The sequence below is a fragment of the Oryctolagus cuniculus genome, chromosome 9 (genome assembly GCF_051225735.1).
Source record: "Oryctolagus cuniculus isolate XC-2025 breed Fujian yellow rabbit chromosome 9, ASM5122573v1, whole genome shotgun sequence".
Classification (NCBI taxonomy): domain Eukaryota; kingdom Metazoa; phylum Chordata; class Mammalia; order Lagomorpha; family Leporidae; genus Oryctolagus; species Oryctolagus cuniculus.
Genome location: NC_142875.1, coordinates 62284476 through 62307117, shown reverse-complemented (window position 1 = coordinate 62307117; position 22642 = coordinate 62284476). Strand labels below are relative to the sequence as shown.

The 22642-nt window shown below is 42.6% G+C and overlaps 1 protein-coding gene across 5 annotated transcripts in view; it reads right to left on the bottom strand.

Annotated features, from left to right (window-relative positions):
- Nucleotides 1-21412, bottom strand: part of DNAJC15 (DnaJ heat shock protein family (Hsp40) member C15) — a 72826-nt gene extending 51414 nt beyond the window's left edge. For all 5 annotated transcript variants that reach the window (XR_016212899.1, XM_008260010.5, XM_089303657.1 and 2 more), the window contains exon 1: nt 21287-21412. Coding sequence is in view for 4 of the 5 variants with exons in the window: in XM_008260010.5 (XP_008258232.1) it covers nt 21287-21391 (105 nt within the window). In the remaining variant the exon portion in view is untranslated. The remainder of the gene's footprint in view (nt 1-21286) is intronic.
- Between the last annotated feature and the right edge of the window lie 1230 nt (nt 21413-22642).

The following is a 22642-nucleotide window of genomic DNA, read 5'->3' as shown; positions in this document are numbered from 1 at the left end:
TCTCTCTGTGTCTTTCCCTCCCTAACTTTGCCTTTCAAATATAGAAATTAAAAAAAAAAAAAAATGAGGCAAATCACTGGAAAAAACATGGATATTCACTAAATAAAGGACCCAAACTATGCAGTCAAATCTTGCTGATCCACATTAAAAAGACAAAGGATATAGCACGACTAATCAAAAACCTATTTCTTTATTGGAACTAAAATTCCATTTCATAAGGGCTCTGTAACTGAGTATTTAATTGTATTTAGTTAATTTGATATTAAAAAAGCTTATAGTTTTGGAACAGAAACAATTACACAAAATAAAAGTATTTAAGTGAAAGTCAACCTGAAAGTAAAAAAAAAAAAAAAAAAGAAATCATATCAAGCAAACTGTAATAACCAGACATTTTACCCTAAAGCACCAAAAAAGTCCTCAAACTTTTTCATGGAACACTATAACAGATGTATAAACAATTACAATTTTATTGACTCAAAATAACATGATTTGTGTCCTGGAATGTGGGGGAAACTACTTATCCACTACCTAACATTTTTCATTCACTGAAAAGTGCCTAGTATCTCTTTTCAGAAAAATTTAGCGAGTTGGGAAACAGTATCAATTTCTCCCAACCCTCCAAACACCCAAACAAGAAAGAGAAAAAAAAAATCTAATTTCAAATATAGAAAATCAAAGTTAAGAGAAGGGTCAATCTATAGCCTGAGTAAGTACCTTACACAGAACTCCTAAATACATCTTTATTTGATCTTAATTTTTATAAATAAAAATCAAACATACTAGAGCTCTGATTAGTCCATCGTTCATTTGGAGTAACTATATAAATATCAGATCCAGCAACACGTTCTCTATTTCACTACTGAAAAAAAATGTTTACATAGGCTTTATCTATATGCCATTTCTTATTAACTTAAGTTTCAGTACGAATCCTGGGACTAAAAGGGTGCTTTTATATATGCAACACCATATTGGACCCAGTTGAAAGCATGAAGACATACTTCAATTTTTATTTTGAAAGCTCTTGTAAACAATGATGCTTTAAAACTAGATTGCCAGGCCGGCACTGCGCTCACTAGGCTAATCCTCCGCCTGCGGTGCTGGTACTCCAGTTTCTAGTCCCGGTTGGGGCGCTGAGTTCTGTTCCGGTTGCTCCTCTTCCAGGCCAGGTCTCTGCTGTGGCCCGGGAAGGCAGTGGAGGATGGCCCAGGTCCTTGGGCCCTGCACCTGCATGGGAGACCAGGAAGAAGCACCTGGCTCCTGGCTTCAGATGGGCACAGTGGCCATTTGGGAGGAGAACCAATGGAAGGAAGACCTTTCTGTCTCTAACTCTGCCTGTCCAAAACAAACAAACAAACAACAACAACAAAAAAACACAAACAACTAGATTGCCAGTCACAAAGCGAGAAAAATTACATTGAAACGACAACATAAAAACAAAATGGCACATCAACCAAAGTGTTAGCACCACTAATATAGTAATTTTCTATCAAGTAGGCAATAACCAGGTTAAATGTCTAAAACTGCTCATGTGATTAGACATCACAGTACATACATCTGAATTTTACAGAAATACCATTTCTTTGACTTGAGAAAATTAAGCTATGTGCTGAAAATAAATCAGATTTTTTTTTTTTTAGGCTAGATATATTCCTGCATCTTGGTGTTTGCTAGAACTGCCAAAGGTATCACATGTAGGAAAGAGTAGATGGTAAAGTGGATACCATATGAGGCCTTTTTTTCCCCTTAATTCTTATTTTCCCCCTGTATATACACAAGACAACCTTGGGCAAGCTTTAGTTTAAAAAAAATTTTTTTAAGATTCATATATACTAGTATATCATTTTGAAAGTAGCTACTATTTTCTAGGCCTGCAAAAGATTAAAATCTTAGATACATTTATTTTATCACACAAAATTAGTCTAACATATTTCTATTTGGAGAACAAGCTTATCATTCTATAGATATGTGTCTTCTTTTACAATTGGCCCAGTTAAGGTTTGGGGACAAAGGTCTATATAAGGAAAACAGAAAACCTTATATTCTATTTATGCCAAATTTAGAAATTTAGTTTAACAATCTTGTCAGGGTCATCACAGAAAACAAAGAGGATATGCATTCCCACAAAAATATTTTTGTGATAATGGTAAATTTGTAAAATTCACAACTTTGTTTTTTGCCTTTTTGACAAGGATACTCTAGTTTTCATTGTATCCTTCTGACCTACATAAAGCATGAATATTTTGGATATAAGCATTTCTAGCTACATGTATAACGGCACTATAGAAACAAACTGATGGCAAAATCTCAATGAAATCCTTTACTGATTTCAAAGAGATACGAGAGTTACCATAGAAAATCCTTTCCTAGACAGCTAAGTCTGGCTCAAGAAAAGTGGTAGATCCACACTAAGTAGCAGCCTTGCAGAATTAGGATTTCTTGATGTCCTGCTGGCCCCTCAACCCTACTCAGCACCATCGTTGTCATCCTTAGTACTCTCTCCCAGTCTTCATGGTCCTTACTAACCTAAGTTTTTAAGTTTCACCTTTTCATCACATAGCAAGCATGAACCTCCTCAAGCCTAAAAGGAGCAAAGGGGTGCTATGGGAGGTCCATGGCCTTCAAAGTTAATTAGACCCAGGCTCTAATTCCAACTCAGTGTTTACCAGTTCTGTGACCCTAAGCCATTCTCTCCCAGCCCATCTCCTCATCTATAAAATGGGATTATCACAAGATGCTCAGGATGATTTATGAGACAACGGCAGGACACTGTGTGAACATGGCGGATACCTCCACTCTCACGTCTTCAGTCTTACTCCCGCTCCTCACTACCCTACGCCTCCTGGAAATTCTTTCAACAAATAACCTCACTGCCATTCTCCACTTTCCCCACTCATCTCCTCACCAAAGCAAAACTCTTCGGTGTCAAGTAGTAATCAGCAGATCTCTCTACTACGATATATAGCATATTATTTAATAATGGTGTATCTGTCTATATCAAATCCCTTCTAGCATGTCAGATTCTGGAAGAAGGAATTTGTAGGTTTTATCTTTTTGAGCTTTTAAAATCTAGCAGGGTATCTGGCGCCCAATATGTTTTCAAAGTTTCTGTAATGGGATGAAAACGATTTTATGGTGCGTCCTTTACCAGCCACATGTCTCTTGTAGCATATATTAATTGTGTTCTGTACTGGTGGTTGAAATTTTGTTTTCAAATGGGAAACTAATGAACAATGCTAGTCTAACTTATTTAGGAAAGCAACATATAATTGTACCTCAAAATATCCCAAAAGTCTCAGAAAAGACAAAGAAAATGAAATTAAGGGTCTTGGGTCAGGTAAACTTCTTTACAAAAAAAAAAAAAAAAAAAAAAGAAGATAACCCACAGGTCATGTAGGAAAAAACATGAAAGAATAACCAAGTTGCTAAACATAGCAAAAAGAAATAAATGCCCACTAAAAGGGAAGTTTTAATTTATAAAGTAGAGGCCAGTGCTCTGGCATAGTAGGTTAAGCCACTCCCATATAGGCGGAGGTTTGAGTCCCGACTGCTCCACTTCCATTCAAGCTCCCTGCTATTGCCCCGGGAAAGCAGTGGAAGGTGGCCCAAATGCTCGGGCCCCTGCACCCACGTGGAGACCCAGAAGAAGCTCCTGGCTTCAGATGTGACCAGCTCCGGTGGTTGTGGCCATTTGGGGAGTGAACTAGTGGATGGAGGACCTCTCTGTCTCTCCCTCTCTCTGTGAGCCTGCCTCTCAAATAACTAAGGTAAATCTTTATTAAAAATTTTTTTTATAAAGTAACCTTTCGAAGGCTGTCTCCTGTCTGATTTGTTGATTATGGATTATTAACTCAATAAATACTGGAAATATGTCAGGTAAAATCCATGTCCATGTGAAGCCACATTTTAGCATGAGACAACAATGTAAGTAAGGAAAATATAACATTCTATACAGTGATACATGCAATGGAGAAAAATAAAGAAATAGGCGTGTGTTTAATTGGTGAGAACAACATACTTGGAGAATGAGTAGGGAAAGCTTCACTGAAAAGGTGACTTCTAAAAAGAATGGAAGGAAGTGAGGACGTCAATCCACATCTAAGGAAAGATCACTGCAGGGCCTATGAAAGGGCTGAGACTGGTGTGCTTTAGGAACAGTCAGGAGGCCTGTGGGCACAGAGAAGTGAAGGGGGAAAAGGAATTGGGGATGAGGTCAGAGGGTCACAAAGGGAACAGATCATGCTGGACCTTACAGGCTAACGTAAGGCCTTTAAATTTTTCTTTCAGTGACATGAAACCTGTTTTGAGCAGAGGCCTAAGATTACCTTACTTAAAATTCTAAGGATCACTCTAGTTGTCAGGTTGAGAAAAGACTGTCAAGGGTCAAAAGCAAAGGAATGGAGATCAGTTAGAAATCCTAAACAGACATAATGGACCAGTGTGATCAGTGATGAAAATGGCAAAAGTGATTTTAGATATATTTTGAAGGTAAAGCCAGCAGGGTTTGTGGAGACTAAATGTACAGTATGAGAGAGAAGAATCAAGGATATCAGGGATGTTGTCTTGAACTAGAGGAATAAACATGTCTTTTGCTGCCAGGAAACACTGTCAGCTCCAGGACAGAGGAAGGGGATGACATCAGTTCTCTTTTGGACTTCCTTGTCTAAAACCACGCCAGAATGAGTATGATAAATAAAGCCTAAGCAAAGCAATATGGGAATTAATAACATGAAGGGGAGTGGTGTCTCATCTGCTAATGGAAAAGAACAATGAGCCGGATGTCTCAAAACCATTCTTTGTTATCTTGCAGTGACTCAATCCTCAAGGATTAATCACAAGCAAATCACTTTCTGCTGAACTCAGTGCTTTATGCTGTCTTATTATTTGGTTCACTTTCCACAAAAAAAAAAAAAAAAAGCTCTTTGAATTTAAACAACAGCAAGGAGAAGGGAGAGAAGAGGGAACAAGAAAGACTACCACAAAACAGATTTTGAGAATTCGGAAGAGAGCTATTGTATATGCAGATCAAAATAAGGAGAGGAAGGGAGATTAGATTCTAGGGAAAATGTCTGATATAACATTAGGAAGAGAATTTTCACAATTATCCTACCCCATGAATTTTGCAGACTCACATCTAAATTGGACAAATCCACATTAACCTACTCAGTCCTTCCCTTTAGTGTTCCATTGCCAAAAGCAAATATGTACATTTGAACTTTTCTCAAAATACCAACTCCTATGAAGATGTACATTAAGTAAAAAAGGAAAGGAAACCTAACTACATTTCAATTCACTCTGCTTTGAAGCCACTTATTTTAAATCACAGGCAAGTGTTAATTTCTATAGCCAAGACTAGTGAGTAAATAAAAGAGCAAAACAATAACATAAAATCAAAAGCCAAACATGGCAAGAACCAAAACTCATGGGCTTGCACCAAATGAGTGTCCCTCTACTCTCCAGTATAATTAACAAAAAATTCCCCAAACTTAAATCCTCACTATACATTTCTTAAGAATAATCTTTTAAGTAGTGTTTTACATTATTCAAAATAATGATGTGAGAATTGCCTCTACTTTTTCCTAATAACATAAGAAGCTTTATTTGCTCACATCAAACATAAATGTGAATAACTGTGGCTAGTCAGAAAATCCTGCCCAGTTATCAAGCTAGTCCTTCGATGCCATGGAGGGCACTTGTAGTCCCTGAATTCATTGCAGGTTTGTTGAACCAGGCTGGACACACACACACTAGTTTCTCTAGAGAACCCTGACTGACACATATTTCTGTTAAAGAAATGAGAGCCAGCACCACGGCGCAACAGGTTAATCCTCCGGCTGCGGCGCTGGCATGGTCCGGGAAGGCAGTGGAGGATGGCCCAGGTGCTTGGGCCCCTGCACCTGCGTGGGAGACCAGAAAGCACCACCTGGCTCCTGGCTTCGGATCAGCATAGCTCCAGCCGTTGCGGCCATTTGGGGAGTGAACCAACAGAAAGAAGACCTTTCTCTCTGTCTCTCATTGTCTGTAACTCTACCTCTCAAATAAAATCTTAAAAAAAAAAATAAAAAAAAAAAAGAAAGAAATGAAAAGCTGATTACTAGGGGCTTAATTAAGGCATATCCAAAATATGGATCAATAATCAAACATACTATTGAGAAGTATTTATAGACCATATCTTAAACAGAGAATAAGCGGTTATAGAAACAATGTACGATAAAAAAAAAAGTTGTAAACCAAAATAACAGTAGTTACACAGTAATGGTATCTACCTGCTTTCATTAAAACAAGGTCTCAGGATGACAGACTTTGGAATTAAAGATAGAGTTTGAATTTTGGCTTCCTACTTATGAACTCTACAACCCTGGCCAAATGACTTAATCTGTTTCAGAATTTGTAAAATGAGTATAATAACTAGACCTAATTAATTGGGTTGGTATGAATTTATGTAAATTAAGACATTCATATACATTACCTAGTGTTTAACATTTTGATAAATCTTCAATAAACTGCAGCTATTACAATTACCATATATAGGGCTGGCGCCGTGGCTCACTTAGCTAATCCTCAGCCTGCGGCGCCGGAATCCCATATGGGCCCCAGGTTCTAGTCCTGGTTGCTCCTCTTCCAGTCCAGCTCTCTGCTGTGGCCTGGGAATGCAGTGGAGGATGGCCCAAGCGCTTGGGCCCTGCACCTGCGTGGGAGACCTGGAAGAAGCTCCTGGCTCCTGGCTTCGGATCGGCGTGGCACCGGCCATAGCAGCCATTTGGGGGGTGAACCAACAGAAGGAAGACCTCTCTGTCTCTCTCTCTCTCTCACTGTCTATAACTCTACCTGTCAAATACATAAATAAAAAATCTTAAAAAAAAATAACCATATATAGTATTAGTTAAAAGAAAAAATTATCAAAAAAGAAAAATGTTAGGAAAATTCCACCTGGTCAGAAGGGTTTAACTTTTTAAACTTCAGTCAGAAAACCCTTTGACCTATCTATTTTAAAATAAACTTTAAAAACAAATTCTTCCTGGCATCCTTTAATAAAACAAGTGCACTGACCTTTTATCTTCCTTTTTATCCCTGCCCTTAAATTTGCACCCTGATCATAAAAACAATCTTGCTGTGTCTCTAGCTATCCTACCTCCTATCAAGTGCTCCGATATACTTTTATTATACTGACTTTGAAGTCCTTCGCAAGAACCCCTTTAACTCCCCTTTTTAGCGTCCATCTGATAAGCACCTTATCTGCAACATTCTATAGCTTTGCTTATTTCTTCTCACCTGGGAAATCATCTTTTCAGAAAGATACTTTTATTTCTTTACAGTAGCCTATTTTGTAATTTCTTAGACTGGGAATGCCTACAGCTTAAATTTTCATTATACATTCTTCTTTCCTTCTTTTTTCTGAATTAAGATACAATTAACCGCCGGCGCCGCGGCTCACTAGGCTAATCCTCCACCTAGCGGCGCCGGCACACCGGGTTCTTGTCCCGGTCGGGGCACCGGATTCTGTCCCGGTTGCCCCTCTTCCAGGCCAGCTCTCTGCTGTGGCCTGGGAGTGCAGTGGAGGATGGCCCAGGTGCTTGGGCCCTGCACCCCATGGGAGACCAGGAAAAGCACCTGGCTCCTGGCTCCTGCCATCGGATCAGCGCGGTGCACCGGCCGCGGCGGCCATTGGAGGGTGAACCAACGGCAAAGGAAGACCTTTCTCTCTGTCTCTCTCTCTCACTGTCCACTCTGCCTGTCAAAAAAAAAAAAAAAAAAAAAAAAAAGATACAATTAACCATGTCTTCAAGTTTAAGACTTTTTAAACATATCTTGAAGTATCTGAAGACCCTGAAAATCACCACAAAAATGAAGACTGTAAATCACTCCTTGGAGTTCGATTTCATCATTTTCTGATGTAAGACGAAAAGGCAATGGTACAGTAAGAAAAGCCACTTTACTAACGATACGACCTTGACACAGTTAATTCACCTCTTTGAACCTCAGTTTTGTGTATGAAGGTGCCGACCAGTAGCATCTAACTTCATTATGAGAAGAAAGAAAATATAATCACAGTGCCTGGTACACTGCACACATTCACTAAATGTTATAGATCACTTCCTCCTTAATTATTCCACCGCACATGAAGAATTCAATATATTCATGCAGATTCTATTTATATATATAATATACATAATATTTATATATAAAAATAGAAAATGTCACTAATATGGGAAGAGACAAGAAACTTTTTCAACACACAAAAGACCTTGTATTTGAAAATATCAGGAAGCACTGTTTTAGGAAAAAAACAAAATAACATACTGGCTAAAAGTGAATAATTACTACAAGGACTTAAAACAATCCTCCATAAAGTTTCTATCAAAAATTCTTATCATAAGGATAAAATATAGACGATAACCTTACTGTTAGAAACAAGTATGCTGGCACTTAAAAATGATAATGAATCAACAATTCAAAACTGCATTTCTAAATAGCCAAAGTTGCAAGCTTACCAGAATGGAGGGAATGGCTATCTCAAATCATTAGGTGAACCACTAAAAGGAATATGCAAATTAGCTATCCTTCAAAGCACTTATTAAACCTTTAAAATTCTTTCCATACAAGGCCAGCGCTGTGACATAGTGGGTTGGGCCTCCACCTATGGCATGGGCATTCCATTTGGGCACCAGTTAATGTCCTGGCTAATCCTCTTCTGATCCAGCTCTGTGACCTGGGAAGGCGGTAGAGGATGACCCAGGTGCTTGGGCACCTACACTCACGTGGGAGACCCGGAAGAGGCTCCTGGCTTCAGATGGGCTCAGCTCCAGCCATTGGGGCCATTTGAGGAGTGAGCTAGCAGATGGAGGACCCCCCCTACACACACACACCCGTCTCTTTCTGTGACTCTGCCTTTCAGATAAATAATTTAAAAAAAAAAAAAAAGAAAGAAAGAAAAGAAAAAAATATTTACTGGGGCCAGTGCTATGGCACAGGGTAAAGCCACCACCTGCAGTGCTGACATCCCATATGGGTGACAGTTAGAGTCCCGGCTGCTCCACTTCCAATCCAGCTCTCTACTATGGCCTGGGAAAGCAGTAGAATATGGCCCAAGTCCCTGGGCCCCTGCGCCAGCATAGGAGACCCAGAAGAAAATCCTGGCTCCTGGCTTCAGATCGGTGCAGTTTCAGCTGTTGTGGCCATTTGGGGAGTGAGATCAATGGATCAAAGATATCTCTCTCCCTGCCTCTGCCTCTCTAAATCTGCCTTTCAAACAAATAAATCTTAACAAAAATCTTTACATACAATATAGTGATTATATATATACACATATAATATATATATATTATATATATGATATATATACACATATGTTGTAGTGATTAGTTAATAAAATGTATTCTTAAAAACTGAGATTTTAAGTGTTCTCACCACAAAAAATAAGTATGTGAGGTAACACACGTTAATTAGCTTCAGTTTGCCAGTCTACAATATATTCATATTTCAAAACATGTTGTACATGATAAATACATACAACACTGTCTTAAAAAGTTTATCAAAAAAGATCAGAAAATTGAGAGTAGGGAAAGTAAGTCTTTAGATAACTGACACTTTAAGAAACAATTTTCAATATGTAAAATTAAACTGGTATTTTGAAAAACGCATTATTCAAAAGTCATAAAGCAGATATACTTATAAGTACTTTACAGTATTAAATTCCTTGGTGAATGACACAAAGATCGCTGCAGCTAGACAGTATTTGAGGGCAGAAAATGCTATTTATGGTACCACTGTTGGTAGTTTTTCATCCTTGGTTTAGTTCTCTTTACTTCACTTTTTTTTTCCTTAATAACTTTGTTATGAGTCAAACACATTTTTGTTTTTAAATATTTTATTGGCCGGCGCCGTAGCTCACTAGGCTAATCCTCCGCCTTGTGGCGTCGGCACACCGGGTTCTAGTCCCGGTCGGGGCGCCGGATTCTGTCCCGGTTGCCCCTCTTCCAGGCCAGCTCTCTGCTGTGGCCAGGGAGTGCAGTGGAGGATGGCCCAAGTACTTGGGCCCTGCACCCCATGGGAGACCAGGAGAAGTACCTGGCTCCTGCCATCGGATCAGCGCGGTGTGCCGACCGCAGCGCGCTGGCCGCGGCGGCCATTGGAGGGTGAGCCAACGGCAAAGGAAGACCTTTCTCTCTGTCTCTCTCTCTCACTGTCCACTCTGCCTGTCAAAAAAAAAATATATATATATATATTAAATATATATATTTATTTTAAGGGCAGAGTCACAGAAAGGGAGGGATAAAGTGATACCTCCATCTGCTGGTTCTCCCCAAATTGCCACACGAGCTTGGCCAGGCCAAAGCCAGGAGCTTCATCCAGGTCTCGCCCGTGGGTGCAGGGGCCCAAGGACTGCTTCAGTGAAATTCAAATACGCTCAGAGATGAGATTTCATATGGTGGTCCCAGGCCCGTCTGCATTCACCATTGGCCATTTCCCCCTCTGCTTTGTTGAAGGAGCGTTAAGGCCTGTGAGGTCGAGTCTGACCAGTAGATGCAATGGAAGATGGGAAAGCAGACAGAGACCTTCATCTCTGCCCTGGGCAGCAGTTCGGGCAGCACCAGCGTCTCCTCTATGGCTCTAGATCCCACTAGTGAGATGCCCATAGTTTCAGTGAACATGCGGTGCCTTTTTTTTTTTTTTTTTTTGACAGATAGAGTTAGAGAAAGACAGAGAGAAAGGTCTTCCTTCCGTTAGTTCACTCTCAAATGGCTGCTTCAGCTGGCACTGTGCGGAGCCGATCCGAAGCCAGGAGTCAGGTGTTTCTCTTGGTCTCCCATGCGGGTGCAGGGGCCCAAGCACTTGGGCCATCCTCCACTGCCTTCCCGGGCCACAGCGGAGAGCTGGACTGGAGGAGGAGCAACCAGGACTAGAACACGGCGCCCATATGGGATGCCAGTGCCGCAGGTGGAGGATTAACCAAGTGAGCCATGGCGCCGGCCCCACAGTGCTTTTAAAAATACCAATTCTTTCTTTAGCCCACCAGTCCTAAGACTGCTAGCGGTATTTGGTTGTTCCCAACCTCCAGATTGCCTCGATATGTCCCATTTGATTTCTGAACAATTCCATAACCTGTGAAACCAGTATCTTGCATTATATTTCCTCTGTTTTATAACACTGATGTCATGTCCACTTTCCTGGTGAGTACTTGACAGAAAAGCTGAAGGGGAAACAAAGATAAAAAGAAAGGATATTCTTAGAAACAGAACTTCTAAGATTCATCTTCTTCTCATCTGTGTGACCTGGGGCAAGTTATTTCAATGCTTTAAGTCTCTATCTGCAGGTCAGGGGAGTGATGCGTTACAATAGTACATACACCTCATGGGATTATTACATGGACTGAGTTCACATGTTCAAATAATCAGCCAACCGGACACATTTTAGCTACCATCATCCCCTCCTCTATGTTCCCAGAACACTACCCACCATAACACATTCTTCAGTGACCCTGCCTTCTGCTTTTCTATCCTCTTCTTAAGCATCACATTAAGCTTAATCTTCCTAAAGGCCTCCACTGACAACATAGCTCCTACAAATATGGCCCTCACACTTTAACCTGTCATACAGGGATGCCCACAATTATTCCCAACTTATCTTTATGTTTATTTCTCGATAAAACCTATATTTTAGAAAAACTGTTTTGGCTTCTCTTAAAAAAATGAAATATCTGATAATACTGGTATTTAATAATTTGCCTCCTTCAGAAAACTAAACACTCTCTCCATTTTGCAATTATTAGTATCACTCATACAGAAGACTATGACCCCAGAGCCCTTCATTCATTTGTGCTACCAGCCTGGCCACGTTAGGCATCTAGATACGCCACTTGAAAGATGTTATCGTCTTTTAAGTTTTGCTCATATTCTTGCCTTTTCTCAAGGCTCAGCTCATTCGCTCACTTTTCCACAAAGTCTTCTCCAATTTCCCACCCAAGAACCTCTGAATTCAAGTATTCTATCGGTCTTGTAACACTTACAGCTTAGTTCTTCATTCACTTATCCTTGAAAAGGCATTTACAGTTATCTGTTCTGTGCTTTGCTTGGCCCTAGGGGTATTAGCAAGAAAATTGGACACATCCCTACAACTCAGGGTCTCCTCCTAATCTAAAAGAATGGATTTAGCTCCTGGAGAAATCCTTTGAGGACAAACTCCATGTTTGATTCACCTTTGTATCTACTACAGCACATACTGAAAGAATGAGTCAACAAAAACTGTCAATAGTTAATAGAATCTGTCATTACTAGGGTTTTTATCTTTGATCCAAATGTCTACTAGAACAATCACCTTGTAAACTGTTTTACTGGAACATAGTCGTATTTATATATTCGCTATACCTGCATTCATTCTACAATAGCAGAGTAGTTGTTACAGTCTCTCTGACTGCAGAGCCCAAAATATTTACCACCTAGCTCTTAATAAAATATTTGCTGGAGCTGGCACTGTAGCACAGCACGTTAGGCTGCCACTTGCAACGCCAGCATCCCATGTCAGGGTGCCAGTGATTGCCCTGCTTTGGATCCAGCTCCCTGCGACTGTGCCTCAGAGAGCAGTGGAAGATGGCCCAAGTGCTTAGGACCCTACCACCCATGTGGGAGACCCGAATAGGTTTCTTGGCCCCTGGCTTTGGCATGGCCCAGCCCATTTGGGCTGTAGCCATTTGGGGAGCAAACCAGCAGATGCAAGATGTCCTCCTCTATCTTTCAAATAAATATTAAGAAAAAGAAAAGTTTGCTGCCATTTGAGGATGACAGCCTGGTTCATGTTTATTTCCTACACACACACAGTTAACAGCTTCTACTATCTAGTATTCCCAAAAAATCTATTAAACTGAGTTACACTGATAAACTTTAAAAACAGAAACTATTTCTAAGTTATAGACTGTGCTCTTGGAGGTTTTGATAAGCAATAAATGACCAAAACTTGGATAAGAATATCAGAAGTCACAGTACTTGTATCAGATCATATATAGCATTTATTAGATGCTTATATAGACCTTTCTTGACCAGTAAAAAAGTGAAAGAAGAGGGCTAGTCTCATGTATCTTACCCTTTTTATTCCATAAGGAGTCCAGTTTATCAGCCTATAATCCATTTCCCTAATTCTCTATTTTTTTCCCCAAGCCAACTGGCTGATTTGTTAATCACTCAAGAAAGACACATGGGGGCCGGCGCTGTGGTGCAGCGGTTAAAGCCCTGGCCTGAAGCGCTGGCATCCCATATGGGTGCCGTTTCTAGTCCCGGATGCTCCACTTCCGATCCAGCTCTCTACTATGGCCTGGGAAAGCAGCAGAAGATGGCCCAAGTCCTTGGGCCCCTGCACCCACGTGGGAGACCTGGAAGAAGCTCTTGGCTCCTGGCTTTGGATTGGAGCAGCTCCGGCCGTTGCGGCCATCTGGGGAGTGAACCAGCGGATGGAAGACCTCTTTCTTTACCTCTCTCTGTAACTCTGCTTTCAAATAAATAAAAATAAATAAATCTAAAAAAAAAAAAAAAAAAAACTGCATGGAGCAGCAACCATGTGCCTGACCCTATGCTAGGAGCTGAGAGAATGTGTGTTCTTTCAACTTGCTGGCTAGGTTGCCTATAAAGAATGTCTAATTTTAGTTTAAAAGTGTATTTCATAAAGGAACAGAAACATTATTTAAATACTGACAGCAAATCAACAAGTGAACCAAACTGGGTATGTGGTACTACCATCCAGTTTCAAATATTCCCCAGAAACACACACACACACACACACACACTACTTTAAATGTTTCACTACCATAAATCAAAGAATTTTAGAAAACTGGGAAAACAGCCCACTCCCTCATAGCTGCTGCTGTTAGAAAAAAAAAAAAAAAAGAGACATTAAAATTGTTTAGAAATTCCCCAAGGCATTTTATTCTCCTAAAACACCATAAGCAGTAAATAACCTTCTAGATAAACATAAATTGTCTGACAGTGTTATAAAATGCTAAACTTCTATCTTGAGACTACAACATTTGTGTTCAGGAGAGACAAAAGTTGTACCAGAGGGAAATTAAGAAGGGAAAAATTAATCTTCCTCCTCAAAAGGGGGTGGAAGTTTCGAGGAAGAGAAGAAAAAGGGAGACTACACACCCATTCAGCAAATACTTACTATTTACCACACAAACATTTATTTATCATACGCTGGGAATGATACAAAATTCTGAAGAAAGAGTAGTAAGCAAGATAGATATTTGTTTTCCCTCAGGGACTAACATACAAGAAAACCCTACAGGAGAAAACAGACGTGTCAACATGTTAGAATCAAACACTCCTGTTATCACTGAATAGTCACAGAAGTTAACCGTTTAACAAAAAACAACTGTGCCTGTTACCATGTGCCAGTTACAACACCCATCACAGATGTGATATAAAATATTTTGCCCTGAGGACTTCACACTAGGTGCTCATACAAATAGTTTGAGCATCTCTCATCTGAAACATTTGGGATCAGAAATATTTCAGATTCTTTCAAATTCTGGAATATTTGCATATGCATAACGAGATATCTTGGAGATAGGACCCAAGTCTAAACACAAAATGGATTTCTCTTACATGTATACATCACACACAGAGATTGAAGGGAATCTTACACAGTATTTAACATAATGTTGTGAGTCAAACAGTTTCATGGCATTGAATTTTCCACTTATGGCATCATATTGGTGCTCAAAAAGTTTTAGGTTTTGGAGTATCATTTTAGATTTTGAATTTTGGATGCTTAACCTGTATAACTGATATAAGAAATACAAAATACAAACTTCCTTCTACTAGCAAAGGAGAACTGGGGTCAGTGAAGGCTTTAGTAAGCCACGCCTTAAAAAAACAAGTGGGGGGCCTGCGCTTTAGCTCAGCACGTTAAAGCCCTACTAGCCTGAAGTGCCAGCAGCCCATATGGGCTCTGGTTCGAGTCCAGGCTGCTCTACTTCCATCCAGCTCCCTGTTAATGTGCTTGGGAAAGCAGCAGAGGATGGCCCAAGTGCTTGGTCCCCTGCACCGATATGGGAGATCTAGAAGAAGCTCCTGGATCCTGGCTTTGGATCGGCTCATTTCCAGCAGTTGCTGCCATCTGGAGAGTGAACCAGCAGATAGAAGACCCCTCTCTCTCAAATAAAAAAAAGGTGTTCAAAAAAAAAAAAAAAAAAAGAGTATGAGGGGCAGGTGCTTGGCGCAGTGGTTAAAACTGCCTGGGACACCCCTACCCCACATGAGAGTGCTTGATCTGAGTCCCTATTCTACTCCAGCTTCCTGCTAGCACGCACCCCGAGAGGCAGCAGATGAGTGCTCAGATATCCGGGTCCCTGCAACCCTTGTGGGAGATCTAGGTAAGAGTTTTGGGCTCCTGGCATAATCCCAGCCCTGGTTATTGCCAGCATTAGCACAGTGAACTAATTAGATGGAAATACTCTTTGGGCTGGGGTGGGGACAAAAAAAAAAAAAAAGTTGGAGTTGGCCAGGTAAAGAATTTCAGACAGAAGCAAAAGCTACAGTAAAGTCACAGAAGTGTGAAATATGAGGAACCCAATGCAACCACAGCATGGGCTGAAGTGGATGGAAAATGTGGCTGGATATGAAGTTTCCTACACCACCCTAAAAAAAGTTTGGATCACAGTAAGCTTATAAAAAGGGATGGCACCACTATGAAGTCTGTATTACAGAAACGTACCAAATGGCAGTGGGAAGTTTAGAATACCAGAAGCAAAGTCTGTCTTTACAGCCTATTACAATAGGCCAGAGAGATAGAAAAGACCAAGAACAGCAATGTAAAGGATGAGAAAGAAAATTACAGGATGAGGGTAAATCACTGATGGACAAAACGCTGGAAGGAGAGAGAAACCGGAGTTGATGATGGCATCCTGCAAGGCAGGAAAAAAAAGGAAAATCAACATATTTGAGGAGGGACTATAATGAGCTGCATTTTTTTAAAAAGGATTTATTTATTTATTTGAAAGGCAGAGTTGCAGAGAGAGAGGTCTTCCATCCACTGGTTCACTCCCCAGATGTCCGCAACAGCCAGAGCTGTGCTAATTCAAAGCCAGGGTCCAGGAGCTTCTTCCCAGTCTCCTACATGGGTGCAGGGGCCCAAGCACGTGGCCATCTTCCACTGCTTTCCCAGGCCATAACAGAGAGCTGGATCATAAGTGGAGCAGCCAGGACTTGAACCAACACCCCTATGAGATGCTGGTACTGCAGAAGGGGGCTTACCCACTAGGCCACAGCACTGGCCCCTGAGCTGCATTTTAATAAGCTGAACTTTGTATTTTTGTTCTGCATTTTGACTGCATTCACTGAGAGAACAAATCTTTCCATTCTTTCTCATTTCAGAATAACATTGACTCAACACTGTTTTTCCAGTGCTTACCCCAAATCAATCACCAATATAAATGCTACAAATACTTACCAGAGAGAAAGTTCCTGTCCATGAGTTTACATATTAGCTTACTATTATGGTATAAGAAATGGCAAAGAAAGACTAAGAAAATATTGAAGAAAAATATAGATGTATAGAATTGAGGTGGAGGCTTCAATGTATGTCAAAACAAGTTTCAAAATATAACTGAAAAATAGAAGAGTTCATTTTTTGGTAATGAACAAATGCTTCATAATTTACATGATTGATAGGTTTTAGCTTTCACATATCAGGTTTGCTTATGAAGAAATATATAGAGGCTGGCGCTCTGGCATAGTGGGTAAAGCCGCTGCCTGCAATGCTGGCATCCTATATGGGCACTGGCTCAAGTCCCAGCTGCTCCACTTCCAATCCAGCTCTCTGCTGTGGTCTAGGAAAGCAGAAGATGGCCCAAGTGCTTGGGCCCCTGTACCCGTGTGGGAATAATTTTTTTTTTAAAGTGGCAGGAAATGTTTTCCTTCAACTCACTGACAATCATTTTCTCCTATTTAAGATTACCACACATGTCCCACACCTAGGCCATTTTTTTTTTCTTTCCTAACACCCTTTGCCAGTTTCCCATTGCTTTCAGTACTTCCAAGTTCCCCAAAGTCATTATCAATAATCTTATCTATTTCATCATTGGTCATTGCCCTTAGGTACACAGTGAAAATCCCTGAGGCCTTTTTTGTTCCATAGTAATATGGAGAGGATGGGGAGTATTGGTGGATAGGAAACTACTGATCCATGAAATCCTAAAATATGTACGACAACCATACCCAAGAAAGAACTGTCCGCATCCTTCAAAATGTTTAAAGTCCTCACTGAATATAAAGTAGGCAGAAAGCCTATTTATCTTAGTATAGAACTTTATCATTTTTGCACTGTGTTACTAAAGACAATTTTCCATAAGTGTAACTTCCTTGTAAATTGAGGGAACGATTATTTTGTTCAAAATTTTACCAGGAATTGTTCACCATTCGGGGGAAAAAAAAAACAGTCTGACAATGACAATTCTTTAAGCCTTGCAAGGATGAGGAATCTTTTTTCTGCCAAGGATAGTTTGGATATTTATAAACATGATTTGCAGGTCACACAAAATTATCAACCTAAAATGAGCCTGCTATAGATTTATTGAATTTCGAGTCCCACCTGCAGTTGCCTTGACAGCACCACACAAAACGATTCTGCAGGCCTTTTACAGCCCATGGGCCGGAGAGTCCCCAGCCCACCCCTGCTAAAGGTATTTGAAATGTCAATCCTTCTGATAATCAGTCTGCAATTTCAGTTGTCAAATGACTTTCTGTATTGTTGCAATAAGCCAGTTACTAATGATCACCTCACTGTTTTTTAATATTGTCCTATCTGACCACTTATGTATTTAAAGACATGTTTATTTTCTAATAAAACATTTATTTCACCTTTATGTTTCAATTAGAACAGTTTGTTGATTTTTAAAATTATGTTAATGCACAGAGTTTGTTGCCTATGAATCTCATTTCAGGATTTCAGGAAATACAGGACATTTTACAAAATATTTGTTTTACAGAAAGGTAGATTTCAGAAACCAAGTGGACTTTAATTCAAAAAACATTTCCTTTTTTTATTTACTTGAAAGGTAGAGTTAGATAGGGAGAGAGAGAAAGAATTCTTTCATTCACTGGTTCACTCCTCAAACGGCCCACTAGTGCCAGGGGTCAGGAGCTGCTTCTGGGTCTCCCATGTGGGTGCAGGGGCCCAAGCACTTGGGCAGGCTTCCATTGCTTTCACTGGTGCAGTAGCAGGGAGCTGGATTGGAGGTGCAGCAGCCAGGACATAAACTGGCACCCATGTGGGATGCCAGAATTGCAGGCTTAACCCAGTGCACCACAACACTGGCCCACAACATTTCTTGAGCACTGCTAGGTGCCCGGTACCATCCTCCAGGCTTGGAATATGTAAGAGAACAAAACTGATGATGAAGTTTGGAGTTGCAAACTCTTTGAACTCCTGTGTCTGATTCGTTCCTTATCACAATCCTCTTGAGGAAGGTCCTTGTTAACCTTCAGTTAAGTGAGGGAAGGGAGATTCAGGAAGTTCTAGGTGAAAGGTCACTGCAAAGCACACCAAACACTGGAGTTAGGGAGGTTTACTGTCGGGTGGGGGAAACCTGATGGGCTGCCTCCCCATGCATGAGAGCACAGCAGCCTGTAATAGGGAGAATCGGTCTTAGATAGCTTTGTAGAGGAAAGGAGGTGGGAGCAGCAAATCCTATTAGGGCAGAGGTGCAGCTGGCGCCCGTGTTGGGCCATTTGGTCACCTGACTTCTAGTGAGCCAGGCAGAGCTTAGGAAGCTGGTACCATTTTACTAACACGGGGTAACTGGCGCAGCATCATTGCCCCAGTCGGTGGCAGACCTAGGATTCCAAGTCCTACGCTCATTGCACTCTAACTCCTTGGAAATAAGGATAGGATAGTCTGATGGAGCTTGATAAGATAAAGTAGAAGGAATCTCCATGACAATGTGTAAAAATCGTAGTTGGACGCACTGTGAAATTTTGAAGCTAGAACTGATGTTGATGATTTTATACTTGTAGGTATTTTTACTTGAAAGAGGAAAGAGTGTATAAAATCCAAGATGTCAGGTAGGAGGCATATTTAATAGTCCAGGTAATGGGGCTGGGGGTTGTGGCCTAGCAGGTGGAGCCACCGCCTGCAGTGTTGGCATCCATATGTGCGCTGGTTTGAGACCTGGCTGCTCCACTTCCATTCCAGCTCTCTGCTACGGCCTGGGAAAGCAGTAGGAGATGGCCTAACTCTTTGGGCCTCTGCGCCACATTAGAGACCTGGAAGAGGCTCCCAATCGGCGCAGCTCCGGCTGTTGCGGCCAGTTGGAGAGTGGACCAGCAGATGGAGGATCTCTCTCTCTCTGACTCTACTTCTCTCTGTATAACTCTGACTTTCAAATAAATAAATAAATCTTAAAAAATAGTCCAGGTAACTGAAGGCTAAAGTATAGGCCAGTGATTGTCCACCTGTCCATCTACCTAGGCAAACCCACCTGTGTGCTCCAGAAATATATCAGCTATGATAATCCAGTGCTCACAAAATGAGTCCTTACTAGAAGTAAATAGTCACTCTCTGATCTTAGGAAACTTAGAAAAACGCTGGAAAATTACAGATCAACAAAAAAGATGTCACAAGATAAAGGACAACTAGCAAACAGTATGGCCAAGAGCCATGAATCTGAAGGCAAGATACATGGTTGCGGCTAGAGCAGCGTAAAATAAGTGGGGGAAAAAAAATCAATGAATTAGCCATTTTTCTGGACGTTCTAATCCATTTTTCTTACATACAGCCTGAGAGAACTGCTTAAGATCCCCACCTGTCACTCCCTTGCCTAAAACCCATCCAGATGGTTATCACTGCCCTCCGGCTATCTGGTTTACCAGCTGCTTCCTATGTTCTAGCCTCTGCCCCATCATCTCTGGGAACTCCACTCATCCACACGGCCCACGTGCACCTACTGGGCACTTGTAAAATGGCTAGCCTAAATGGAGATGTTTTTTAGGAGCCAGTGCTGTAGCACAGCAGGTAAAGCCGATGCCTGCAGTGCCGGCATCCCAGGTGGGTGCCGGTTGGAGTCCTGGCTGCTCCTCTTCCGATCCGGCTCTCTGCTGTGGCCTGGGACAGCAGAAGATGGCCCATAGACCTTGGGGCCCTGCACCCGCATGGGAGACCCAGAGGAAGCACTGGGCTCCGGATCTGCGGTGCAGATCCAGCCATTGCAGCCAACTGGGGAGTGAACCAGCAAATGGAACTCCCCCCCCCCACCGCCCACCTCTCCTCTCTCTGTATAACTCTGACTTTCAAGTAAAATGAATAAATCTTCAAGTAGATAAATGGAGATTTTTTTAAAGAGTTAAATATACATTGGCTTTCAAGGATGTAGTTATTACAGGAAAAGAAAAACTGTGAGAGTATCTTAGTTATAGATTTATATTATCAGATGGAACATGCTTCATAGTTGAGTTAAATACCGTTAACATTAAACTCATCTATTTTTCACTTTAATATGACCACAACAAAACTGAAATATACGTATGCGGGCGGCCAGCGCTGCAGCCCAGCGGGTTCAGCATCCCGGTCCCATATCCGATTGCCAGCCCCCCCTACCCAGCTTCTGCTAATGCGCCTGGGAAAGCAGCCAAGACCCAGGACAAGAGCCCCTGCCATCCTCAACGAGCTTAGGCCTGGCTGTTGTGGCCACGTGGGAGTAAACCAGCAGACGGAAGATCTCACTCTGCCTTTCGAATAAAAGATAAATCTTAAACAACACGCGCACATACACACGGGTCCAGAAACGTTTCTTTGGGGACACTTCTCTCTCCCAGCGCCCCATTTCAGCCTGAGTCTGAGCGCCCTGCTTCTCTGAGGGCGACACCGCTCCCCCTCTGTTAACTCCTCCATCTGACCTTGCTTTTCAACCTGAACCGCACCACACCCTCCTCGAGGGTGTCCCGAGGGAGGAGAACCCAACAGACACAGTTCAACGTATTTTCTATCCTCAGCCGCCCGTTTTCTGGCCCGCGTCCCCGACTAGACTGGAAACTCCTAGAGGACAGAGACGCTCGGAGCCGCGCTGTCGCCGACGTTTCGTCATCCAAGCCCGGCACAGAGCAGCCTCCCTCCCCCTAACGAAGGAGCGGCGGGACTGGGTTGGTCAGAGAACCCGAAAACAAACGTTCGAGTGCCGAGGGGGTTCCGCGGGGCCAGGCAGAGCTGGGGGTGCAGAGGAGTGAGGCGGGGCTCGGAGGCGGCTCGGGGGCGCCAGCGGGGCGTGCCCGCGCACCGCGGGGCCGGGGAGGGGCGGGGGACTCACCAGACCGTGGTCGATCTCGGCGTCGGGCCGTTTGGCAGAGGGCGGCACGTATTCGGCATAGCGCAGCCCCTCGCCGGCGGGGGCGACGCCAGCCCGAGCAGCCATGGCGAGGCGGCCCCTGAAGACGCGGAGCGCCGCAGCGCCGTCTACGAGGCGGCCTCAGGGACAAACTACTGAGGGCGCGCTCGTTTGCAGGTCCAGGTGAGGATGCGTCCGCGGCGCCGCCGAAGGCGGAGCCAGCCCGGGAAGAGCTTGTTCCCACCCAGCCTTGGGCAATTTATCCCAACGAAGCCCAGGGTCGTTTTCAACGCCGTGGGACGGTGGAGATTTTTCCTTTGTTTCAGATTTGGCAAGCCAAGGCCATCCCAGGACCTCCTGGGGAACTGCAGGGTGGGGCCTGGCACTCTTCCTAGGCTGCCCTGGGGCCTCGGCTGAAGCCTGTGAGGAGATATTGGTCTGGTCAGCTGCAACCAGGAGACTCAGGGGCCCCGCTGTAGTGCCTAGCCCCTGCCCGAGGGATCCCGGCCCAGGCCCAACACCTGAGCAAACTTGTGTTTAAACCCACCGATTGTCTCATTCAGGAGTGTCATTGAGACGTGTTGTGTCCTCCACTCCCAAATGAAGTTACAGAGAAGAAATTCATAAACCAGGAAACAAATTTCACTCCTCACAGACGGTTTTGTTCTCTTTTGGGTCTAGAAAGACTATTTGGTCTTTAGGTTATTTATTTACTTATTTGAGAGACTAAGAGCGCTGCCATTTGAAGGTTCACGCCCAAATGCTTGCAAACAGCTGGCCGTGAAGGCAGGAGCCAGGAATTCAGTCCAGGTCTACCACGTGGGCAGGGACCCAATTACCTGCACCATCATCACCCAGGGGCCACTTTAGCAGGAAGCTGGAATGGGGATCCACCGCAGGAGCTGGGGTTCCAGTGCATTCCAGTATGGGATGCAGCCTCCTGAATGCAGCCAATGGTATACTACACTAACGAAAATAGTTGTAACCACAGTGCCGTCGGAGTCCAAGGGATGGAATGGCCACTTTGAACCAAGTCATCAGAGAAGGTTTGGTAGAAGCTTTGCATTGAGATGGTCAGTAATGAATGGGTAAGATTTGTTTAGATGGGAGAGGAATATGGGCAGAAATTTCAATTGGAAATAGACGCGAAAACATGGAAAAGATAGAACTCCATCTGGGTCTCCCCTGAGTGGCAGGGACCCACGTATTTCCACTGCTTCCCTAGGTTCGTAAGTAGGGAACTGGATGGTAAGTGGAGTAGCCAGGACTCCAACCGGTGGTCCCAAATGGGAAGCCAATGTCATAAGCAGTGACTTAACCCACTATACCCCAGCGGTG